General features: G+C 46.8%; 1 protein-coding gene across 4 annotated transcripts in view; it reads right to left on the reverse strand.

Annotated features, from left to right (window-relative positions):
- The window catches only part of SEPTIN7 (septin 7), a 73,422-nt gene that overhangs the window by 10,427 nt on the left and 38,694 nt on the right, over positions 1-24,301 (reverse strand). For all 4 annotated transcript variants that reach the window (XM_036738031.1, XM_036738032.1, XM_036738034.1 and 1 more), the window contains 6 exons: positions 17,799-17,899; positions 15,522-15,656; positions 13,863-13,980; positions 12,327-12,419; positions 11,003-11,099; positions 5,077-5,128 (listed from right to left, as the gene is read on the reverse strand). In XM_036738031.1, coding sequence (XP_036593926.1) covers positions 5,077-5,128; positions 11,003-11,099; positions 12,327-12,419; positions 13,863-13,980; positions 15,522-15,656; positions 17,799-17,899 — 596 coding nt within the window. The remainder of the gene's footprint in view (positions 1-5,076; positions 5,129-11,002; positions 11,100-12,326; positions 12,420-13,862; positions 13,981-15,521; positions 15,657-17,798; positions 17,900-24,301) is intronic.

Here is a 24,301-nt window from a genome sequence, read left to right on the forward strand (position 1 = left end):
ATCAACTTATACTCCGTAAATTATCATATGGGCATTACCAACTGCCAAAGAATTAGAATTATGGGATCGAGGTCAAAACTGGAAGGGACCTCCCTGCTCATCTTGTCCAACCCACAGCAGAAAAACCTGGGAATCCTGCCCCCGCCCAGATGGCAACAGAGACCACACCGACGAGGATGATGACCAGCTTCACGGTTTGCAAAGCACTTTTCAGATACTGCCCCATGTGAGCCTCACAGCAGCCCAGGGAGGCAGATGCTATCACTGATCCTGTCATAGAGATGAGGAAACTGAGGCTGGGAACCAGGATCACACACACTGAAGTCACAGCAGAACTCAGGGCTTTCCATCTCCAAGTCCCACACTCTACTTACTGTATCACGTGGCCCCCAGCGCACACTAGAAAGAAAACCACTCCAACAAGTCTAATACGACAAAACATAGCATCACACAAGAGTTCACTGATTCTAATGAGGAATTCACATGTTCACCTTTCCTAAAGAAAACAAACAGTCATTTTCAATCTCCTTTTAACAAGAACAAAGAGTTGCAGAAGAAGCAACATAATGTTAGCCCCCTTGTGCTGAAGGCATTAAGACTCCTCCCACCCTCATCTGTAAAGTGGGGATAATAGCCCCTACCACCTTTCAGGCTTATCGTGAGGATAAAATGAGATGATATTTGAAAAAACGGATGGCAAACCTTCCATTAGGAGCGGCGGGGGCCAGTCCACCTTCAGCTTCACCTGGGCCTCGCCCATGACTGAGCCTGGCTTAGCAGAGCTGGAGAGGGCTCTGCTCAGGAGGCTCTACCCCATCAGCACCCGAGCTTGCTGATCAGTCTCACTAACCTGAAATGTTTCCTTAGTATTTTGGGGTCAACTCCTAAAAGACAGATTTGTTTCTATTTCCTTTACCTGCCTTGTGACATCTTACCACAGGGTTGTACATATGGGGAAGGCCAGTTGTTAAGACTTCCTCCCCCTTCCAGTGTCACTGCCCCGGACCTTGCCTCATTCAAGGTACTCTAGCTCTCTGCCCAGCCCCACCCTCACTCTCCCCCTCATCCACATTTCTGGGCTTCCTAGGCTCTGGCCCCTCTTATGCAGGAAGCCTCTCCCAGTCCTCCTCCATCTCAGTGCCTGCCTTCTGAGACCACTCCTAATTCAACCTGTCAGCGGCTTGTAGCCACTCACACACTGCCCCCATTAGACTGAGAGGGACCCTTGAGAGCAGGGACAAAGTAGAAGCTTAATAAATACTAGCCTACTGAATGATTAAAATAAAGGGTCACAGAAAAGTAGTGATAGATGTTTGTCACTGACCACCACCCAAACAGCACCAACTACCCTACACATTAAATGTTTTCTGTCCTCTGGAAACCAACTGGGCAAAGGAAGAGCCTGACTTCTGCCCAGAACCCAGAAAGCAATGTTCCAACATAGCACTGACCACATCAGTGCAATGTGAGGCCCACTGAGCTCCATCACTCCAGCTTCTGAATTCTCTTTACATAGTGGCATCAAGTTCAAGCCTCAGTCTCTCCCCAGCCTCACTTGGCTGAACCCCATGAAAACCCTACTCCCACGGCTCCCAGTGACCCTGGCACCTCCAGAGCAAGGCTAGCCAATGAGACTCAGGAGCTCACAACATCACATGTCTGTGCACAAGGCAGCAGAATTATTTGGGAATCCTCAGTCAATGAAGTAGGCAAGCACCATTGGCTAAGTCTGACTTTTTAGAGCCTTCCTCCAGTGAATGTCATTGCTGTACACTACAAAGGGAGTCAAGGCCACACCATGTCACACTGGCTCAGAGCATCAGAATATTTGAAGGAGAGGATGGGGGGTGGGGGTGAGGGGGATCACCTAACTTGAAAAGGGCAACTGAGAATATCAACACTGGCCATCTCAAATGTGCCTACTTTCTCCCATCTAAAATGCTAATGCAAATAACCTGCATGCATACATTAGGAGCATCCTAACAGCAGACAGCCCTCTTTATAATCTAATTAAAGGAGAATGGAGACTATGCTTGTGCATCAGTTGTCAAAAGGCATTCGAGCTGGGAGGGCAAAACACCTTAAGGCACCATGCTGACAAGATTTATCTCCCCATGCCCATGTTAAAATCATACTTCATTTGTTGATATCAGGCCAGGCATAAGAGAGGCAAGTGCAAGCCTGGCAAAGAGGTTTATCACCATTTTGGTCGAGCGTGATGGGAAAAGGATTCCCTGAAGATTGGGGGTAGGGGGTTCCCCAGATTGCCTGTTTTTATGATGTCATTGTGGTGACCACACCAAGCTGCACAACTCTGACTAGCCTACTAGAGGATTTGGGCCTATGGAGGCACACAGAGCAAACAAATGCCTGGAGAAAGTCTACTGTCCCCACTCTCATGTGGGATATGGCTGGATGGGACTCTGGATGGACCATGAGCTGGACCCACCCCGAACTGAAGAGAACAAGCTGAAATGACACTTTGGGAAAAGTGCTTTTAACGACTCCAAGCTTCTCCTGGAAACAAGGGCCCATCTTTTTAACAATTCTTTCAGTGGGACCATAGGGACATAAATCTTGGAATCAAGACGATGACAGCCAAGTCACCCAAAGGACAAGGTCGAGAAGCACAGTGGTTGTAAGCAGTCTGTCAAATTTGGCCAAAGAATTATGCAAGAAAAATAGGTTAAAGGATATCGCTGTCGTTTGGAAAATACTTTGGGCAGGTCGTACAGTGAGGTGGAGGGATAAATGATGAAGAGCCTGGATGATGCTGGTGTGCAGCCCATGTGAGGAGGGCTCCTAGCCACTAGGGGGAGCCCCTAGAGGAAGTCTTTGAGGAAGATATGCAGAGTCAAACAGAATCCGTACCCAAATTAAGGAGCTCGTAAATCTCTAACTCTTAAGTTCCCAAACTTCATAGAAGATTCCCCTTCTCTCAATACTAGACTCAGATAAATCTGTCACAAGGACTGTCCTCCCGTGGTCTGGATGGAAGGACATCTCAGACTCCACCAAGTCCATACAAATACCCTCTAATCTCTCCAGCAAGAGATCAGAGCCTTTGCCCAGAGCTCTCCTAAAGAGACGGCCCCTGTACTCTCCACTACTTTCAGGGCTAACTAGAACAAACCTGATCAAGCCCCTCTTCCCTGTGTTCTTGTCATCGTTCAGTCTGACTCTCTGGGCCTCCACTTTGGGGGTTTTCTTAGCAAGGTGCTAGAGTGCTTTGCCATTTCCTTCTCCATCTGACATCTTTTCAAATACTTGCAGACAGCTGTCACGTCCCCTCTTCCTCTATTCCAGGATAAACATCACCAGTCTTTTTGCCTAATCTTCATCCCCTGCTGTTCTTCTTTGGCTCTCCAGCTATGATCGTTCCTAAAATATGGCGCCCAGACCTGAATACGTCATCCCTGGTGAGGTCTAACCAGGCACAGTACAGGGCACCGAACGCTTTTCTAGTCCTGCAAAAAATTACATGAGCTTTCCTGGAGGCAATGCGACCCCGCTATCTCTTAGTGAGCTTTCAGTTCGCTAAAGCCCTCGGATAATTTTAAAAATCCCAAAGTTTAACCAGTATAAGCCTTCACATGTATTCCTATTAAATTTCATTTTCTTAGATTCAGCCCGCCACCTCAACTTGACAAAATCTTTATGGATCATATTACTGAACTAGTAAATGTTCACCCCAGAAGCCATATTTTATTTGTATCAGTCAGCTTCTTGGGGCACACCGATTGAGGCCTCCGACCAAACTGACCCTGACCCTTCAATGACTATTCACTCTTGGGAGTCCAGCCATTCAGACCGTTCTGAATCAATCTCAATGTACTAAGCCACATCTAACCACTCCACAAGAACAAGTCATCGAATGCTTTGCTCCAGCCTCGACAAAGTGTCTCTTCCAGTGCTCTTCGGAGCATGCCGTATCCCTGGCAAGATTCCAATGGCTCCAGACTCTCAGCCTGGGAACACTGAAAGGCCTAGGCTGTTTCTCCGACCTAATTCAGTCCAATCCATGCTCTTCCTGCTCTTCAACTCTAGGCTCACTGTCCCTCTGCAATGCACATCCAAGAGATGCACCAATGGCCTAGCTCAGGGGGCATCCCTCTACTGAGCTGTCAGTCCAACAATAAGCATGCTCCATCTATCATTAGGCTGATACCCTCTAAATGGTCAAGAAATTTTAACAACTACACAAGCCCTATGGTATTCTAGGCCTTGATGAAATGGGTACAGTTTTAGCCACAAGGAGGAACATCTGGAAGGCTTCAGCAGAAACAAAGTCATTCTCTTCCCTTTGAACTCTACCCAGGACATGTTCTCCACGATGGAGGGGAAGGAGAACTCTGGGCACATCCACACATGGCCTTGGTAACCAGACGGCTGTGACAGATGTCTTGTGAACATCAACTGTGATGAACAACTCTCATTGGAAGAGAGCCTCTAAGGGGCAGAGAACCCATGGAACATCAGAGACTGGAACCCAATCTCTAGCAGGTCAATGAATCGTCAGTTAGAACCCAGATGTTGCCCAGCCCTCTCGTTTTGTGGATGAGCAAAGAGGCCCAGGGAAGACACAATGGTAGGACACGGAGCATGGGACCACAGGCTCTGTCTCCAAATGAAACAACTGACCTTTCCACCACTTTCCATGGCTGTTTTCCTAGAATTAACCTGAGTTCTAAAGAGTTCCTCACCAAAAATACTGCCTTAAAAACCAGTGACTTGAAGGGCTCCACTGTGCCCATGGAAGGAGGTCTCAGACTACGGAAGAAAGTCACAGACCTCAAGTTTTCAACTTCAATACAGAAAAGGCACAACCAGCAACAAGACTAGCTGTCATCTAATGTTCGCATCACCCACTTACTCTCGACTGGGCTACTTTTCATGTCATAACTGAACGGAGTCTCTTGGGGCAGAAATCACAACATCTCCATGCAATTAATATATACTAATTAACAGTATAGCACACCATGAACATCACCCCCATTTTTAACAAAACTGATACTTGGAGAAGTCAGTCCCTTTAAAAAAAATCTGTTTAAATTCCATGCTACTGTTCACACTTACCTTATCAACATGTTTCTTAGAATTGTGAAATCACAGTGATCACCATTTTCAACTGCAGGAAAAACACAGAATACACAAAGTAAATTCACTCAGGAATACTAAGCTTTCCCAGCAACATCAATATCCCAATGAAAAACACAATGGTGACGAGCAATTTTTTTTAAACTAAGGACCTCCCACAGTTCTGAGCTCCCTGTTCAACTGGAAGGAAATAAGATCGTTGGCTCTGCTCTTCGATGACAGACAAGCTATCATGAGGCCGAATGTCTTCTGGCTTTCTCTGCTCACACCTTAAGTCAAAAATGTTGAAGGCAAGTGAAACCTGATTCTCCTACTCCTCTTTACACATTTTTCGGGGTGACAGAGAACAGAGGTACTTTGAATGTATTTTTCACCTCGGGAACTCAACTGAATTTTCCACAACATTGGCCATTTAGATGTTATGGTATCGGCAAGACCCCAACACCCAGAAGGACACAGCTTTTGCAGACGCACACCCAGATGCTTTGGTTTAATCAGTGCCAGGGCCATCCTAGTCATGGTTCCCGTGTCATAATGTGCAAACACATCATAACCAATCGACATCAGTAACGAAACCTCATGTGACCAACTGCCTGTTTCTAACATTGTTCCTATGTCTCTTGTTCTCATAAAACATGGTTTCACCTAACACCATGCCAGGCCACAGCTGGACAGAAGAATTTTGGCTCGAATATGGCTATGGATGATGCATCCCCTTCATGGCACCTAAGGCATGGATGGCTTTGTTACTTTGGGAAATGTTTGAAACTGCCCAATCTCCATGCGACCTCCAACTCCACCACATAGAACCTACCCCACAAAAAACAACCCCTACTCTTGGGCAAGCTCATTTTCCCTTCATTTCCTACTGGGCATTATACTTCAATGAAAGCAGACATTTCCCCTTACCATAGATCAGGCTATATCATTTAATTTGCTTGTCATTTAATATGGTTTCATTCTCTCAGATAAAAGGATAGTATGTTTATAGAGTTGGAAGAAAAGCCGAAGAGGATCTGATATTCCTTGTTATAATTGAAACAAACTTTAAGCTTCCTACACAATGAACTTTAGGGTAAATAGTGCTGGGAAAAATACAAACCTGAGTGCATGAAAGATAATCAGAAAATTTCAGATGACTAACTCAACGAATGTGCAAAGACGACAGGACAAAACAGTTAAGCTCGGGCTGGGGCACAGCTCTAGAGGGGCCTGCCGGTAGGGATATAAGCCGACAGTGAAGTCTTCTTGCAAATGAAAGGGGGAAGAAGTAACCCTTCAATGGGTCCATGATCCCAAGGATGTGGCCCTTCCTCATCACACCCCAAGGACCACAAAACTGACCTTCAATGTCAGAGGTCACCTTGTCTTACTCCACTTGTTGTAAGGCTGAGGAAACTGAGGCCAGCACTCAGAAGGGAAATACAAGCCGAATCGGGACAGGAAGGCAAGCATCCTCCACGCTCCACAGGGGGTTGGGAGGGGCTCCTCTCAGGGATACCCCACTGTGACATGAAGGCTGGCTGCCAAACCCTAGGCCCCCGTAGGCCCTTCCTTCCCCCCAGAGGCCTCAAGCTCTAGGCACCCCTTTCTAGTCCCACATCTGCAAAGACTAAGGATCATCACATTCTAAATGGCAACTGTCATCTCATGACCAATAAGATGACACAAGACACAAGGAAGCAGACCAAACCTGTGCGGGGCCCACAACCAATGAAGCCGAAAGGCAAAGGGGGCACCGGCTCGCTAGCTCTCCATGACGATGCCATGAGGTGTGGGCCAGAGGCTATCTTGGGCACTTGGTCATCTCACCCCATGCCCTGCCCAAGGAGCCAAATAAAGGAAGGGAACCAGGAAAGAAAGAGCTTGAGGAGATCCTCAAGAGCTCACATGTACTTGGTTACTCAGCAGCTTCCAGGCAAGACAGAGGTGACACTAGGTAAGATGATGAAACTGTGCAGAAAGCTGGTGTTTTATGGACAATCCTTATCAAACCTCCGCACCTGGACTCATTAAGTATTCTCTTTAAGAGGGAAGCTAGAAAGTGACGGATTTTAACACTGAATAAATTATTTTTAAGAATGAAACAAACTTCATGAAGAACTTCTGGCATCTGCCAAGTCAGAAAAATCAGAAATGGACAAAAGATGCTCTTCACATTTATTAGAAAGTTGAGTCAATGCATAACAGCCAAACACCCCAGGAACGAGATCCAAAGGCAAGCATTTAATCACCTTTCAAAGGAGAAAGACACAGAGCCAAAGGCAATGCTAGCTCAGAGGTGAAGTTCATTTGTAAATGAGAACGGAAAAGCATGGGAGCAGAGAAGAGCTCGATGTAAAATGTGGCCGTCCCAGATCCTCCTGAGAGAGAAGAGACAAGCCAGAGAGCAGATGTTCTCCAAGAACCACTCCATCTGGAGGCTGATGCTCCGGCCAATGAACAACCCAAGGAGGACAAAGTCGGAAAGCAAATGCCTGGAAGGGAATCTCAGGCCAGAGAGAACAGGATCCGAAGCCATGGCAGGAGGTGATCTCAGAACGAAGGGGCCCCATAGGAATCTGGGACAGCCACATCTGAACAGGAAGCCTCCTTAAGTACTTCCCCTCGCCCCCCAACAAATCCAGCCTCCACCACTCCTCGCACAGCCAATCATACTCTCATTCGATCAATCTAATTCTTGTTAAGTTCTTTCTGACAGCAAGCCGAAACTGGCTTCTCTGGGATTTCCAGCTACCATTCTTTAGCAGAACAAGTTGGAACAGTTCGAATCCTAGGATACTGCCATCGTGTCCTCCCTCCACCTACACTGCCCGGGGCCTTCAGCCTGTCCTCGTAAGGCATGATCCCCACGTCCTTCTCTACTGTGGTTTCCCTCCTCTGGCTGGCCTTCCTAACAGACCTGAACAGAATCTGCCAGGAATGCTCCAACCAAGGGCAAAAGGGAGGCCAACTATCCACTTGCCATCCCTGGCCACCATATCACACCACTGGTTCATTTACTGAGGTGACGGTCCCCCAAATCACTACATCTAACTGCTTGACCATGACTTCCAATCATGTCTGGGCCCCTAAGAGGCTGCCCAAGTCCAACTCAAGAGGCAAAACAAGATGGGCATTTCTAGCTGATGTTTTGCATGATTCAGTGCCACAGAGCAGCTAGTAGTTCAATTTATCTGGAACACAAAGCATTAAGCTCAAAAAGTTAAGTGGGAGGCAGAAGGCTTAAAGGCAGATCTAAAAATGAAGTCTGTCTCCTGGAGGCATTCAGGTAGAACTGTGCAGCAGGTGGCTGGAGCCTTGAGACTGTTCAAGACAACGAAGAGTTGGACTGTGGGGTCATCTACCTTATGGGCGCAGGTCAGATCACTGAGCAAAGTTGTAGAGGGAAGAGTCAGCCCAGACAGAGCCTTGGGGGAAGCGGCCAGCCTTAGGGAGTAATATTTTAAGCCTAAATCCAAATGCCATTTCTGCACTGTCACATTCTCTTTTAGCTACATGTGTGACCACAGGCCTCTAATTTAAGCCCTCTGAGCTCCATGTTCATCTGTGAAATGGAACTAATCCCTACTATGTTACCCACCTCACAAGATTGTTTTGAGGCACAAAATGGATAATGAATGCAAAGCATACAGCAAACCTTACATCACTACAGAAGTGTTCTACCATTATCAATGATGCCTCAAGAGCCTACCAACCACAATGCTCTGAAATGACAAAACATGATGTTTACTGAGTTTTTAAAAGCATCTGATTTGATGCACCAAAATACAGCCTGAGAGGCTCTCTTTAATGGAGACATGTCTCTGTTATACTTTAACAGGCCAGAGCTTGTTATTACGAGTGACCCACAAGGACAATAAACAGCTTTTAACACCAAGGGGCTTTCCAATCTCATCTGGGAGACAAGGTCAAGGCCAGCTAAGGCATTTGTTGACTAAAGAAGTCAATAGTTTTCAAGGCCAGAATCAATAGGAACAGTTAGACTGAGATCAGAAAGGGGGTAGGAGCAACAGAGCTACAATGAGCAAGAAAGAATGCACAAAGGGCTGGAATCTGAATGGGACTTGGAAGGAAAAGTCGGTGCGTTTTCTGATAGGATGAGGAAAGGGATTCCGGGGAAGAGAAGTAGCAAAATGAAATACTGGGGGCAGCAGTGACTGTGCCGTCTACGGGAACCAAAGGAGAGACTGGATGCAGAGCTGACAATCCACGTTAAGTGCTAAGAGATACACTGAGATGATCCGAAGCCATGGAGGGTCACTAACACTGGCCTGAGAAGCCACATTTCACACAGCTACCAAGAGCTCCTGGAGAGGCAAGAAAGTGGCAGAGCCAACATGATCAGGAGTGGAACAGAAGGAGGTAAAAAGGATCCGCCTCGTTCATGGGTAACACGAGGCAGTGCTCTCAGCTGTCACAAGCATGCGCACACGCGCATGCGCGCATGCGCGCACACACGCACACACACACACACACACACACACACACACACTTTTAAGGTCACGGCAGCTAGGTAACACCATAACTACACAGAGCACCTGGGAGTCAGGAAAACCCATCTTCCTGAGTTCCAATCCAGCCTCAGATGCTCACTAGCTGTGTGACCCTGCACAAGTCACTTAACCCTGTTTGCCTCAGTTTGCTCATCTGTAAAATGAGCTAGAAAAGGAAACAGCAAACCCCTTCAGCATCTCTGCCAAGAAAACTCCAAATGGTGTCATGGAGAGATGGATATGACTGAACAATAACAAGTTTAAGGCCTGCAGGCTACTTGGCCCACTCTCAGCTGAGCCTCTCAACAACCCCGAAAGTACGGCTGGCATCATTGCAAGCCGTCGTCACAAAGCTAAGAAGTGTCAGAGGTGGGATGGAGACCAGACCTTCCCAGCTGCCAGTGACACAAATGACTCAACACCAGCATCTCAGGAGAATCTGAACAAGTAACCCAGAGGCTCATGAGAAGAAATGTCGGCATGTTACACTTCTCCCACCATTTACATTTTTTCAATTATATTACAGCTCACCTAGGACACATTACCTGAAAATAAAGTGGACTGCTTCCTTACTAAGAACGGGGCCGGGTGTACGGCCCTATGGGCCCCTGAGACACTGGGAATGGGGGAGGGCCTTAAGAACTAGGCAGGAGGGGGCAGCTAGGTGGTGCAGTGAGTCGAGCACCGGCCCTGGAGTCAGGAGGACCTGAGTTCAAATCCAACCTCAGACACTTGGCACACTTACTAGCTGTGTGACCTTGGGCAAGTCACTTAACCCCAATTGCCCTGCCTTCCCCCTACCCCCCCGCCAAAAAAAACGAACCAGGCAGGAGGATGAGAAAGTATAAAGAATTGGTGATTTCTATCAGTGAAATATACCCACACTGATAAAACTCCAGTTCTACCCAAGTAACATGGGATCGTCATTCACGTGGAAATGGGGAGCCAAACATAGAGCACAACTCCTCTGCTGTAGAGGGTAAAGGGCTATGTTCCACTACACTAGGCTGTCTTCCTTATTCTCGTCTCTGTCGACGAACTGGGAAGCTAGAACTGGGAAAATGGCTGCTGCCGTGCTGCACAGCTGGGCGGCTGCAGTCTGCAGGGCTCAGAATTCAGCAGGTAAAGGCAAGGGCTCCTTACTTCCCTTTCAAATGAGGTTTACAAATGCAGAGAAGACATTTTCCCCCTCGCTATCAAAAAGCCACTTAACACGTAAGTGACCTCAAAATACCCAAGCTTGGGGCAGTGACGACTTTCTGACAGCGAGGGATGCCCAGGACACATGTGGCAAAAAATGAGAAGAGAGTAAACCTTGAATCATGTAAATAAACTCAGTAAGATTCAGGACCGGGGGAGCACCTGTACAAACAGAAATAAGAGATAACGGGCGCTGACGAAAACCTTACCTTCTGCAACACCCCACGGATACTGCCTTCCTCGGACCCTTTTGCCATTAACTTCAATGATAGTATTACTACCAACCACAGCAAGAGGTAAACGGTCCTACAAAGACAAAACAGGGCTATTCAAACATGGTTCTGTTGCCCTCAGAAATACAAAATGACATTGTTCAATGGAAAGGACACTGAAAGGCCTCTCTGAGTAGTCTCTGCAATGGCTCCGATGGGGACCTAACATACAACGTGAGGAAGCCGCACCCACTCTAACGAAGGCCTGCGGACAGCAGACGGTCGACTTGAGGCACCGTTCTAGCAGCGCCAGCCCCCAGGACCCAGGGTGGGTAGGGGCAGTCACCCAAACAATTCCATCACTGGAGAAGGAGTCTGCTCTGAACAGCAAACAATGGCAGCTCTACCACGACCGGTTTATATTTACACAATTCAGTAAACTAAAGCACAGTAAAATGGTGACACTAAACCACACTGAGGTGGAGCAAGGCCCGCAACTCTAAAATCGAAACCTCTCACATGTGGCAGCTTTCACGGAAAAGCACCCCCGGCTTACTCGTTACCTCTGGGGCTCACCCACTGCCCGTCTGCGGGAGCCCAGGCAGTGCCAGAGCAACAGACGGTGCCTCCTTGGCTCTAGGTTTGGGCCCACCCCGACCTGTGAGGACAGCTTTTCCAAACTGTGGTGGCCCAGAGGGACACTGTAGCCTCAGGACACAGCCCAGATCTTCCTTACTTACCACTCCCCCCTGCTAGCCAGCTCCCTAAGACGCTCAGTACGCAGGGCGCCGGCAGCTGCCGCTCCACCATGTGCTGATGGTCAAACATTGAAATGAGGATAACAATGTGAAGCCACTGTGGCACATTCTAGCTATGGAGCAAGGAGAACACTGACCCAATGTTCTCAAACACATCCAGGAAAAGCAGGAATGTAAAGAACCTACCTACAGGACTGTAAAAGCTTTCAGGATCAAACTCCTCCAGGATTTAAGAGAGAGAAAAAAACCAGAAGGGTCAGAAATACAGACCTATTCTGCCTGTCAAGCTTCGGTGAAGAAGGTCCAGAAATGCTAACCTTGTCACTCCAAACTGAATCACAGACTGTAAGAACAACATTTTAACCCCAAAGTGATTTTTCTTTCTCTAACCTGTCCTCAGTCAAAGAAGCCGTCTGCAGAGGAACACAACATGCCCCTCCTTGAAAATCTCTAAGCAGCCTGGCTTAAAAAGAGAAATCCTAATCTGCTGGCAGAAAAAACAGTTGATGCAGATTTTCTGTAAAGGCCATAATATTTCAATATATAGGCTAGAAATGTCTTACCTTTATCTTTTTGACAAGCTTATTTTCTTCTTCATCATCTGTTTCTGGAAATTCATATATTTTAATTTTATGCTCCTGAATTTCTTTCATTATCTAAAACAAATTGAAATGAATGAAAAATAAGATAACATTATACCAAGTCAACAATGTATTTTAAGTGTCTATCATGTGAAAACTGGACAGCTAGCTGGCACTGTGGATGGAGCATGGGGCCAGAAGTCAGGAAGACCAAGTTCAAATCTAGCCTTGGCCACTTACTAACTGTGTGACCCTGGGCAAGTCACTAAATCCTGTCTGCCTCAGTTCCTTATCTGTAAAATGAGATGGAAAAGGAAATGGCAAACCACTCCAGTACCCAAGAAAATCCCAAATGGGGTCACAAACTGTCAGACATGACTGAAACGACTCAACAACAGACCCCTCGATGGATGAAGGGTATCCACAACAATAGGGACAGGCTGGGCAAATAAGGACTGATGCTCCAAGGACATTTTCTGGAGTCAAATAAAGGCCAACATCGAATGCACGTCACTATACTAAGAGGCAATTATTCCAAAATGGGCTTATGACCTAATAATGTAATTTATATAACAAAATGATGCATAACAAACATGCAAAGGCTTTGCCTCTTTGGTGTATTCTGAAGCAAATGGATAAGTACTTGTCTGGACTTTGGTTTCCTCCCCAGTAAAATGGGAAGGTAGGCCTGGGCTATTTCAGGTCCTCTCCAACAAATCTTTTTGAGAGGAAATCCCAGGACTCGAGGATTCTATCCAATTATGGGTTACATCCTAGACAATAAACAAAGGAAAACTCCACATAACACACTTTTTAAAAAGCTGAAGAATGACAGAGCATTTAAGATGAAGCCTTGATGAAAGCATAAATCTTCCAGGTAACCAGCGACTTCAAATGCGCGCTGCCAGAGGAGCTAGCTTGGCTCAACAACAACAGCCAGAAGTGAGGCTTGTTTTGTCCTTGGTTCTTAATGCTGTGGGTGATGGATGGAGGACTAGGGAAGGGGAGGGTGTTGGGGGGTTAGAACTACCTTCAGAAAGAAAATGAGAGAAGAAAAACTAAGCAAGAAAAGACACATAACTACTCTGTAAGGAAGCAGATCCCTGTAGCATGCCAAGGAGCATCTTCTAATAAAAAGGCAAACAAGGAGGGAAGCTTTACTGCACCGAAAAGCAGCTGCAGGGGGCAAGTGAAGGCAGCCAGGAGCCAATGTAGCTTTATTAGGCACCTACTATGTGCCAGGTCCTGGGCCATGCTCCAGGGATACAAAGCAGGAGGGAGACAAGATGTACACATCTGTGCACAATGTGAAATAATCCCCCAAGAGAGGGAACTAGAATTAGGGGGATAAGGAAAGGCAAAGCATTTAAGGCCTGGGGATTGAGATGCAGCTCCTGGTGGCAGCTGGGGAGATGGAGGGGAGGAGTCGCAGGTTATTACAGGCTCAGGAAGACACAGAATGCTAGCCCTAAGCGCACCTAAGAGGCCTAACACCCCACACCCACGCCCACCGCACACCTGCTTCTTAAACTGCTGGCACTCCTCAGGGGTCAGCGTGTCCGCTTTGGCGATGAGGGGGATGACGTTCACCTTGTCGTGCAAGCGCTTCATAAACTCGATGTCCAGTGGCTTGAGGCTGCAAGACAGACTGTCAGTGTGACTGCACAGCTGCTTTCTCATGCTCCTTTTGCTCAGAATGGCAAGGACGCAGTGACGCCCACCATGTGCTACCCCGCTCTCATGGGAGGACCAGAAGAGGAAGATGCACCAAAGAAGCCTCGAGAACAGAAGCCACCTCACTGGTGATCCCCTGGACTTTGCGAGAGCCCAGAAGGGCACATGGCGGCTGGTGCAATCAGTGACTACATAGGTGAGTGGGGGGGGGCCACATGAGAATGCTCCCAAGTGCTGGCAAACCTCCCCATCACCATGGTCATTCAGAGGTGCCACAGGACACAGAGCTCAGGGCTGGAAGTCAGGAGGACCTGAGTTCACATCTGGCCTAGCTCAGTGACCCTTGGCAAGTCCTGTCATCCAATCTGCCTCAATTTTCTCAATTGTAAAAGAGAGACCACAACACCCACCCTGGGGTAGTTATGAAGATTAAAGCACTTAACAAGTGCCTGGTACACAGTAGGCCCTCTATCCCTACCCTCCTTTTATTACTGTTCCAGCTGTTGTTATCAGACTGAGGGAGTCATGGGGAGCAGGAAGAGCGCACTGGTAACTGGCCAAGCTTCACCAGAGCTCAGGAGAACCGGCTTCCTGAAAATGCCAGATTATGGATTCCTTGCCAACAAGTGGCATGAAGGACATGGCAACTCCTGGCCCTGATTCTCTCCCATTCTGGCCTAAAACTTCTTATCTACTGATAGAAATTGGTAGAATATAGATTAAACCAGCTATAATGTCTAAAAATTAGATGGTTATCACTTCCTTTCACTGAATTCAAAGTCACTTAGTCTAATCCAGATAATATTCAAGAGATTCAGAAGAAGTTTTAGACTTGATCTCTTGAATTGTCAATGACTATGAACTGTTCTGGGGCCACTGAGGCATTTTAGGAAAATCTGACATACCTAGGGCTTATAGCAATTCTAATTCGGTGTTTTTCATATTTTCAGAAAATGAGATATGAGACAGTACTAACTATAGAGAGGTTCCACCTCCTGGAGAGTGTTGTGGAAAATGGCACACAGGGAGAAAAAGCAACTCCATCTGCTTTTCTGCTAAATGCAGATTAATCTCAATCAATACAAAATAGCTGCTTCAAGCGTAGAACACTCTTTCTGCCCCCTTCCCTGGGACAGTTTGAACAAAGAAATCTGGAGCTTCCCACAGGGCCCCAGAACCGAGCTTCAGACTCCCAGCGTAAGAAAGCTTAAAGAGAGATTCTGGGCCACCTCCCTGCCTCCTCAGGGCATGCCCATTTGTTTCTATTCAGCACCATTTCATCATGGAATTTGAGGCACAAAGGGATGTGCCCCACAACCAATATTCTAGGAAGCAAAACAAAACATTCATTCCTTCAGCATGGTAAGGACTGAGCGTATCTGGCTCAAGTCTCATAAGAGATAAGGATTTCTGATCATCCAAGCAGACTTTCAGGCCAGCTACAATCCTCAGAAAGCCACAAAGACAAAGAAAACAAACAAACAGAAGGATTAAGGTACTAACCCATGTCCTGAAGGGGCAATGAAGTATAAACAACACTGCACCCTATTGTCTGGCATCTGTCGTCTGTTCACCCGAGATTCCGCGTTCAGATAATCCTCAAATTTGCTGTCAATGTAGTCGATAACAGGCTGCCAACTGAAGAATGAATAAAGAAAAATAAGACCATGAGCATGGTTCTATTCCCACTGGATATCTAAATGTGTGTGCGGGCATATTTAAGGGTGCGTGACATCTCCTCTCCTCCAGGATAAAAAGTGTACAAATTATTTAAAGGCTCACTTCTCCCTTAAGCAGATAGGCAGACAAAGCATACCACCATGCAATTACTCTTCATGTACTCTTTTAGTAAAGGCACAAAAATGAGTTCCACATTTAATAGAGCATTAATAAACATTTATAAAGCACCTTCTGTGTGCCAGGCACTGGGTCAAGTTCTGGGGATAAAAAGAAAGGCTCTTAAGTGCTTGCAACCTAGTGGAGGAGAGAGCAAACAAATATGAACAAATGGGCTCTCTATGTGCAGGATAAATAGGGAATGATGCACAGAGAGAAGGCTGAGGATTAAGAAGAGTGGGGGAAGGCTTCCTGTTGAAGGTGGGATTTGAGCTGGGACTCAAAGGAAGTCAAGGAGGTCAGTAGTCAGAGAGTTCCAGGCCAGGAGGATGGCCAGAGAGAAGGGGAATCTTGTTCATGGAATAGCCATGAAGCCAGCACTGCCGGATCGAGGTGTAAGAAGCCTGAAAAAGCAGGAGGGAAAACAGAATTTTCTATTTAATCGTGAAATGGGGAGGGAAAGGGAGAACTGAGTTTTAGGACGACCACTGACAGCCAAATGGAGGATATGCTGAAGTGGGGACAGACTTATGGCAAAGAGAGCCCTCAGAAGCTACTGCAGTAATGCAGGTGTGAGGAGATGAGGGCCTGTACCAGGGACATTAGGAAGGGACAAGCAGCAAGATTTTGGCAACAGCTCATGTGTAAGCAGCAAGAAAGGGAATCGAGGATGACAGGCTGCAAACTGGAGTGACCAGGACAGTGGTGGTTCCCTCCACAGTAATAAGGAAGATGGCTAAGCAGGCCTCAGCTGGAGAGAAAGAGGAGTTCTGGTTTTGGACAGGCTAAGCTCAGGACGGGGACAGGACAGACAGTTTGAGTCGTCCAATAGGGAACTGGAGATGCAAGACCAGAAGGTCAACAGAGAGGTTAGTGTTGATAAGGAGATAACTGAATCCATGGGAGCTGATGAGATCACCAAATGAAACAGTACAGAGGGAGACAAGAAACGTCAACACAGAGTCCTGTGGGACACACAGAAGCACACGGAACCTCGATAAAGACCCTGCAAAGGTGACTGAGCGGGGGGTGGTCAAAAACCTAGGAGGAGAACCAGGCGACAGCACTGTTGCAAAGACCTAGAGAAGAGGGTGATCAACCGTGTCCAAGGATGCAGAGACCGCAAAGCATGAGGACTGAGAAAAGGCCACTGGATTAGGCAACCAAGAAATCACCAGTAACTTTGGAAAGAGAAGTTCTGGCTGAATGATGCGGTGAGTGAGCCAGGACGTAAAAGAATGGCCTTTCAGCAGCGAAGGCACGGTTGAGGTTACATAAGAAACTGGTAGTGGAGCCAGTCAGCACGGTTTCATGATTTTTCTGGCTTTAATCAGCAGAACATGAGTAGTAGTCATGGCAGGAGAGTGGGGATAATTCAAAGATGAGCAGGAAAGACGGGAGACAGAGCGAGGGGGCAAGGTGTGGGGTACGCAAGGAGAGCAATTATGGGTGAAGAATAATAAACCACTGAGATCAGATGAGGGAACTGCAGAGTTCATGGACATGGGAGCGGAGAAGCCGCGGGCAATGGTCAAGGGGATGACCATTTCTGTGTGTGAGGTGCACTGAAGGCAGACTAGATCATGTGAAGGGTCGAGGAGCTGGGAGGTGAGGGTGTTCGAGGGAGGAGTGATGTAAGCAGGAACCAGAACGGCTGAGCTGCTGAGCTCCTTGAAGAGGAAAGAGAAGATCCAGGAGGCTGAAGACTACAGCTACCAATAGCTCCAACAACAGCACGCTGACTGGGTGGCAGACAGGGAGTAACAATGCACACATTCCTTCCTCTCACAAAGTTACTATAAACTGTCACTGAGCACCACAGAAAAGGGGCCTGGTACATTTTGAGTTTAGTAATCGTGAGCAACGGAGAGTAAAAAACAATGGTTTCGTGAGACACCTGAAAAAACCCAAGCGAGGCAAGCCAGAGACAAAGAGCGCGCTTACCAGTTACTATTGTCCACGGCATCCCCAAATCCAGGAGTATCCACTATTGTGAGCAATAACTGAACACCACCTTCTTTGATTAAAACTTTGGCTTGTTCCACCTGAAAGATCCAATAGGTCAAAGATTAATAAATACTGAATCAATAACTGTTAGACCAAACAAGCAACTTGAAATCATGGTGCTCTAGAGGGCAAGGAGAAGCAGGAGCAGCAAGAAGAACAAGGAAGAGTCCACAAGGGCTCCCCATCTACATGGCTTTATGGACAGCTGCTGAATAACAGAACAGGATGCTCCTCCACCTAGTGAACGGCCAACTCCTGGAAAGATCCTAACAGCAAGGTGACATCTGCCAGAAATGCAAGAGGGAAGGAGCTCTCCTGACTTGGGGCCAGATTTGAGCTATATTGTACCTAAGATCTTAACAGAGTCTCTATTAGGAAGCTGCTGGCATTTGAAAAACGGATCCTTCCAAGATCCACCCTAATCCAGAAGAGTCTGTTCAGCCACCATGTATTTAGTGTCTTAGAGGTTACAATATGAGGTAGCAGGCATTATCCTTGGGGTCTTGGAGGCCAGACCTCGGATATGACACCCGAGGTATGTAGGTAACACCGAGTGAGGCCTCCTTCCTACCTGCAAGTTATCTAGTTACTATGATAGTGAGAAGTTAAGTGACTTGCCCAGGGTCACAAATCAGGTGTGAGAAGCAGGGCTCTCCTGATTCCCAAGCCCAGTCCATCCTGCACCGCCTTTCATTTCCATTATATAGAAGAAAATTGAGGATCACTTAAACTGAATTCACATTTGTGGAAAATGAAGAAACAAATGCCTATGGAAAACCAGAAGCTCCGTATCCAGATGATTTCGTCCTTCCGTGAAGTGCACGCCCCTAAATCGTCCCGGCTGAACTCGATCGACAAGACGCTGACAATCTTGACAAATGGTTCTCACTTAGCCAAGTGTACATGGGGGCCGGGCCCCATCTCTCTGCCCCTGGAAATGCACATTGTGGTCACTGAAATCACAAGGGACCAAAGGGTGCTTGGCCCAGCAAAACCTTGGCAAGAGCAACTCAAATGTGTTTTTAAATAATCTGTACATAAAGAAACTTCCCCTCTCCAGCTCCCCTGACACTGCCTCCCCCCTTTCTCTCCTGACCCAAACCCAACTGTCACTGAACCACACTGAGGAGAGTAAATAACCTGACCAGATGATGTCACTCTCCATGAGTAACCATTGGAGTCTAGAGTCCAGTACCTGGCTAGAGAGACGGCCTCCATCAAGAAGAGGACCCAGGCTCCACCTCTGACGCTGCCACATACAACCCTGAACAAAGTCACTCACCCTCCCTCCCTCTGTGTGACCCAAGGAAACTCTGTAGAACACTAAATATGGAAGAGCTGCCAGTCAGCCCTGTTGGAAAGGGTCTGCCCATCTCCAAACTCCCCACACCAACAAAATCCAACAAAACAGGGTCTACAGAAAGAGCCCTGGGCCTGGGACTAGAGGAAGAGCGCTGGCTCTAATAACGCTGTGGCCACCCACTGTAGGGCACCCACTTGGTTGCCTCATCTGTAAAATGGAGATAACGGTGCTCATATGCCCTACTCTTACAAAGTTACTACAGACTGTCATAAAGCACCAGCAAAAAGGGATCTGGTGCATTGAGTGTAACATATCTACACTCATCAGCTTGGGGGACCTGCTCCCTTTAGGAAGAACACTTGGTAGCTGAATGGAGGCAGGCAGCCCACCAGCAGCTACCCAAATAACACAGGTGTGAGTAATGAGGGCCTGCACCAGGGGAGGTAAGTGTCAGAAAAAAGAAGACGCATTGGAGAGAAGCCCCAGAGGGGAAATCAACAGGCTTTGACAGCAGCCTGGATGTATATATTGGGGGGGGGGGGAGGGAGGCGCGCGGAACTCCTGGAGGCTGTGCACATGCGGGCCTGGGAGATGCTGTTGTAATTGGGGGAGGGGGGGTGCAGTTGGGAAATATGTTTAGGGAGAAAGAAAGATAAATTCAGTTCTGGGTATGTTGACTTTCAAATGTAAAGCAAATGTTTTGCTTTCTTTAAATCCTGCTCTAAAATGAACTTTAATGTTGATCAGCTATTATGTTCACCTATTTTAAAAGGGTGTTTTTTTTTTTTTTACTGTAACAGAAGATTGAGTGAGAAATTTAGGGTTTGTGACCCCAACTGAAGCAAAGGCCCTGGGAGTGCTGCCCGGGTGGCAGGTGACCCTCATTCTTTGAAAAACTCCCAGGCTCAGCCTCGCCACTGACAGTAACATCATCTCTGGCCCTAAGCTAAATTCGGTCCAGCTGTTGTTAGCTTTTTTAACCACAGCCCAAGCTTCACATAGAAGACAGCTGCTGCTACGCCCAGGAAAGATCACTCCATCAGCGATGACCGCCTCAGTCCAGAATCCAAATAATCACCAAATTCAAGTAACAAGTTTCTTCCTTCCATACTCTGCCTTTACAAAAAAACACAAGTGATAAATATCCAAACCGCTAACAAAGACTGATTCCCCTGCCACCTCCCCAGCCCTGTGGGGAGAGGAGAACATCCTTCCAGAACAGGCCACATTCAGTCCCAGAACTTTCTCTACTGTGCCGTGCAGTAACTGATTCATGCTGTCACTGTGAACAAATGACTGGCTTAAACTATACAGTAAAAAAAGATGAAGTCCCCTTGATTACAACTGAATTCCTTGAAAACTGAACAGAAATGGTGGTCAAGAAAATGAAGGTGTCAGTAAATTTCAGTTAACCAGACTGTTCAATCAGAACCTATTTACCCCAGGAACACTGAAAGAAAGCTTATTCTCTCTACAAAATGTGATTCTTTGGCCAAAGCCCACTTCTCTTGGCTGCAAGGCACATGATGGCCATCCTCAGAACTGCAGCCACGCCATAAGCTATGACGCTCTTTTGAAACTTGAAGTCCACGGCTCAACTGTTTCAAACCCAATTCAACTCTGGAAAGAGGCACAATCCCTAAGACTGACAGAGTCAGCTTGCTATGAAAACTGAGGGTCAGTATGTAAAATTCTGCCAGTAGTCCATTTACACAATTTCTTTTTGGTTTTTTATAGTTTACAGAATTGCGTCTCCATACATGGTCAAATACAAAATGCTTGCAACGTCTGGAGGCGATCCAGAAAACCTAACTGTAAACCCCAGTCATTCACATAGTCCAACAGTATCCTACCATCCGGCTTTACAAGCATTCTCGTGGGATTCGTGGAAAACAAATTTGTTCAAGTGCAGGAATTTCAAACTTTTAAGAAATCTCTTCCAAATGGCCATTTTCCCATGCACTTTACTGCAGGGGGTCATGTTAGAATAGTTTATGGGACTACCCTGAGTCCTCCAAGATTAAATGCATAATTTAATCCTTTAGCAAGGAACAAAGAATACTCAGAATCTTAACTTTTCGGAAAAACAAATATGACATAGTTCAATTTATTGAGGCCATATTCTGGTTTCTTGGCCTAGCCCCTGCATATGCTTCATAAGCTGGTTAAAAGACTCATTTTAAAAAATCTTACCCCAATAACATTGTTAAACTTAAAACCAAAACTAATTCAACTTTACATATACTCTGTAAGACACCAATATGGTAAACAAGACCAACCATAACAACAGTGAACAGCGGTTTCCTGAGCACCAGGCCCTGCGCCAAGCATGTTACAAACATTATCTCGCTGAATCTTCGCAAACACCCTGGGAAGTGAAGGTGCTACCATCCCCATTTTACAGATAAGAAACAGAGGCAAACAGAGTCACAAAGCTAGTAGCAAATCTGAGGCAGGCTTTGCACCCGAGTCTTCCTGAGTCCAGGCCTGGCTCCCTGTCCACGGTCCTGCCCAGATGCTTCAGCAGCTCGAGTTATGGTCAGCACATCAAGCACACCACCGTCTACCTTTCCTGTCTGCATAGACTGTTCCCTCCACATACTTCCCAGTTCAGTGCTAAGGCAGCACCTACACAGCACTAAGAGCAGCTTGTCAATAAGTAATACGTACATTCAAAAGTAATGATGCGATATTCTGTTTGCCACAACAGGCTTCGAGAACATCTGTGTGTTTAGTATTTCTTAACCCCATCTACTCTAGAAATCTAGGGATTTGCCACATAATTTCCTACTTCAAACAATTTATAATTTTTAGGTACAAAAAAAGAAGGTTTGCCTTGTACTCAACACGATTCTTTAATCAAGCCAGGCTTGTGACGGCTTTGAGAAAATGCCATGAGGCCTACCTGCCCATGACCTCACACCCACGCTGCCCCCAGACCTGGCAGTTGGAAGCCTCCTTTTTACCCTTTCAGATCAAAAGGCTTGAAAAGAAAAAGGAAAGGCATGCAAAGCTCTCAGAATAACCTGGACCAAGCCAAGTGGACAACGCTTACTGGCAAAGAGGACCTCTAGCCCAAAACTCCCAGTCAGCAAAGTCACTGGGAAGAAGAGTCAGGTGGAGGGGGCCAGAAGCAGCCTTCATCCCAAAGGAGCCAATCACTTAGCCTGGTTACTCGCTCTATGGCAGACAGCTGCCTCGGCTGGAAAATGGGGAGACGAACATGCTCCTGACAAGAACCCCTGACCATCTTGGAATGACTCTTACTAAACAAGGCCACCATGGGTACTCCAGCAGCCACAAGCCCTCCCTTCCCACCCCCACACCTGGGGGTGCCAGGATCACTGCCTTTAGGGCTCATAAGGGGCAAGTGAAGAAAGCATCTGGAGTGATGCATGGAATAAACACACCTGTAGATCAAAAGGAATAAGACAACCACCTTTTAGCACATCTTGATCACTACTAAAAAATAAGTAAACAGCTCCCCTAATTTTCCTATTTGAATGAATAAATGAAAAAATAATTTATTAAAGCTTCCTTTCTTCAAAGGCCTGGGCTCAGCATCAGGAGCCCACACGTTAAAGTGAGTGAGGCCCTGCTCTCGAGCCCTCCCAATGGGGGGACAATACCTGGGGAAGGTCCCAGGGTCCTAAGGGGCAGCAGCAGAGCAGGAGGTCATTCCCCACTACAAGAGTCACAGCAGGGCCTGACGTGGAGCCGCTGGAGAGGGCCTGGGACTCTGATGACCAGGACTTCCTTTTTCTGTTCGCCTTCAGGGGCTGTGGCTGCAGCCCCTACAGGAGCAGGGTCCAGGCTGCATCTCCTCGGGAAGATGGCCGAGGGCACTGGGCTGGTTCTTCTTGAGGCTCTTGGGCTCCGGGTCCTGGGCTGTCTCCATCAGGGTCTGAGGGTAGCTGAATGCAGGGTGTGCTGCTGCAATGACCTGCCTGCACATGTAGCCTCCCATCTCAGTCCCTTCACTATTTCAACATTATCTATTCCTCCATTAGAGGCCTCTTCTGATGCCTCATCATGGCATGGAAGTGACAAGAAGCAACAGGTTCTCCCTCCCTAGGTCAGACCAAGAAATGTCTCATCTGTCTGTAGCTCAGGGTCAGAACACATTTTCAGAGATCACTAAACTGACCAAAAGGAGGATGAAATTTTTGGCCATGGCAGTTCCCAATGATTTAGACAAAAAAGGGGCTGCAACCTGTCTCAGGAATATGGACAAAATCACCAATTTCTGAATCATGAAGCACCATTTATCAATAAATAATACAAAAGAACATTCATGAATTTTTGGTTAATGAAACAATAAGCCCCCTACGTGTTCCTCTACAGAAAAGATGAGGCCATCTGCTGTTTTTAGAAAACAACACTGGCCCACACAAAATGTCCGTGTCAGCTGAGCTGCCTGCCTTAATGTCTCGCGAAGCAATTTTCCCCATTAACAGTGTTTCGGAGAAAAGGCTGTGACTCATCTTGTTCTGCTTGACTCTGGAAAAAAGAACTAGGAACAATGGCTGGAAGGTGGCAAAACATGGCCTTGATTTAAGGAAACCTTCCCCCAAATCAGAGCTACTCAAATGTGTCTTCTAGCAAAAGGTGGTGACAACTTAGCAGGCTTCCCTTTCAAATATGGGTGAGACCAAGTGGCTTCTGAGTCTGGATCTCTACAATCCTGGGGGAGAGGGGAACGGCGAGAAGAGGACATGGAAGGAAAGACAGGAAAGGTATTTTATAATCTCATCGAGGATACCACTAGAAATATCAGCTTCCTATCTACAGATGAGTCCAATCCACATCCCACATAACAAGGTCGCTTTTCATCACAAAAACAAACAGAAATTTTGGCGAGAATCCTGTGTCAATCATTTAAGATCTCAAGCTCTAATTCTGAAGAGAAAGTAACATTATCACCAGATAAAAGGTAAACAGAAAGGCAAGCCAACAACTTTACTTGCATTTGTTTGCAAAAAAATGCCTGACAAGAAGCTGAGATAATTCAAATATTAAGAAAACTCTCAAATCACTTTATGAAAGAAATTTTACCCAGTGAGTACAACTGGGTGCTCCCAAGTTCATAAACCCCAACAGCCAGGTGCTGTGACAGTCCTGTGACAATTTAATACAT

Source organism: Trichosurus vulpecula, chromosome 9, assembly GCF_011100635.1.
Source record: "Trichosurus vulpecula isolate mTriVul1 chromosome 9, mTriVul1.pri, whole genome shotgun sequence".
In the NCBI taxonomy this organism is placed as follows: domain Eukaryota; kingdom Metazoa; phylum Chordata; class Mammalia; order Diprotodontia; family Phalangeridae; genus Trichosurus; species Trichosurus vulpecula.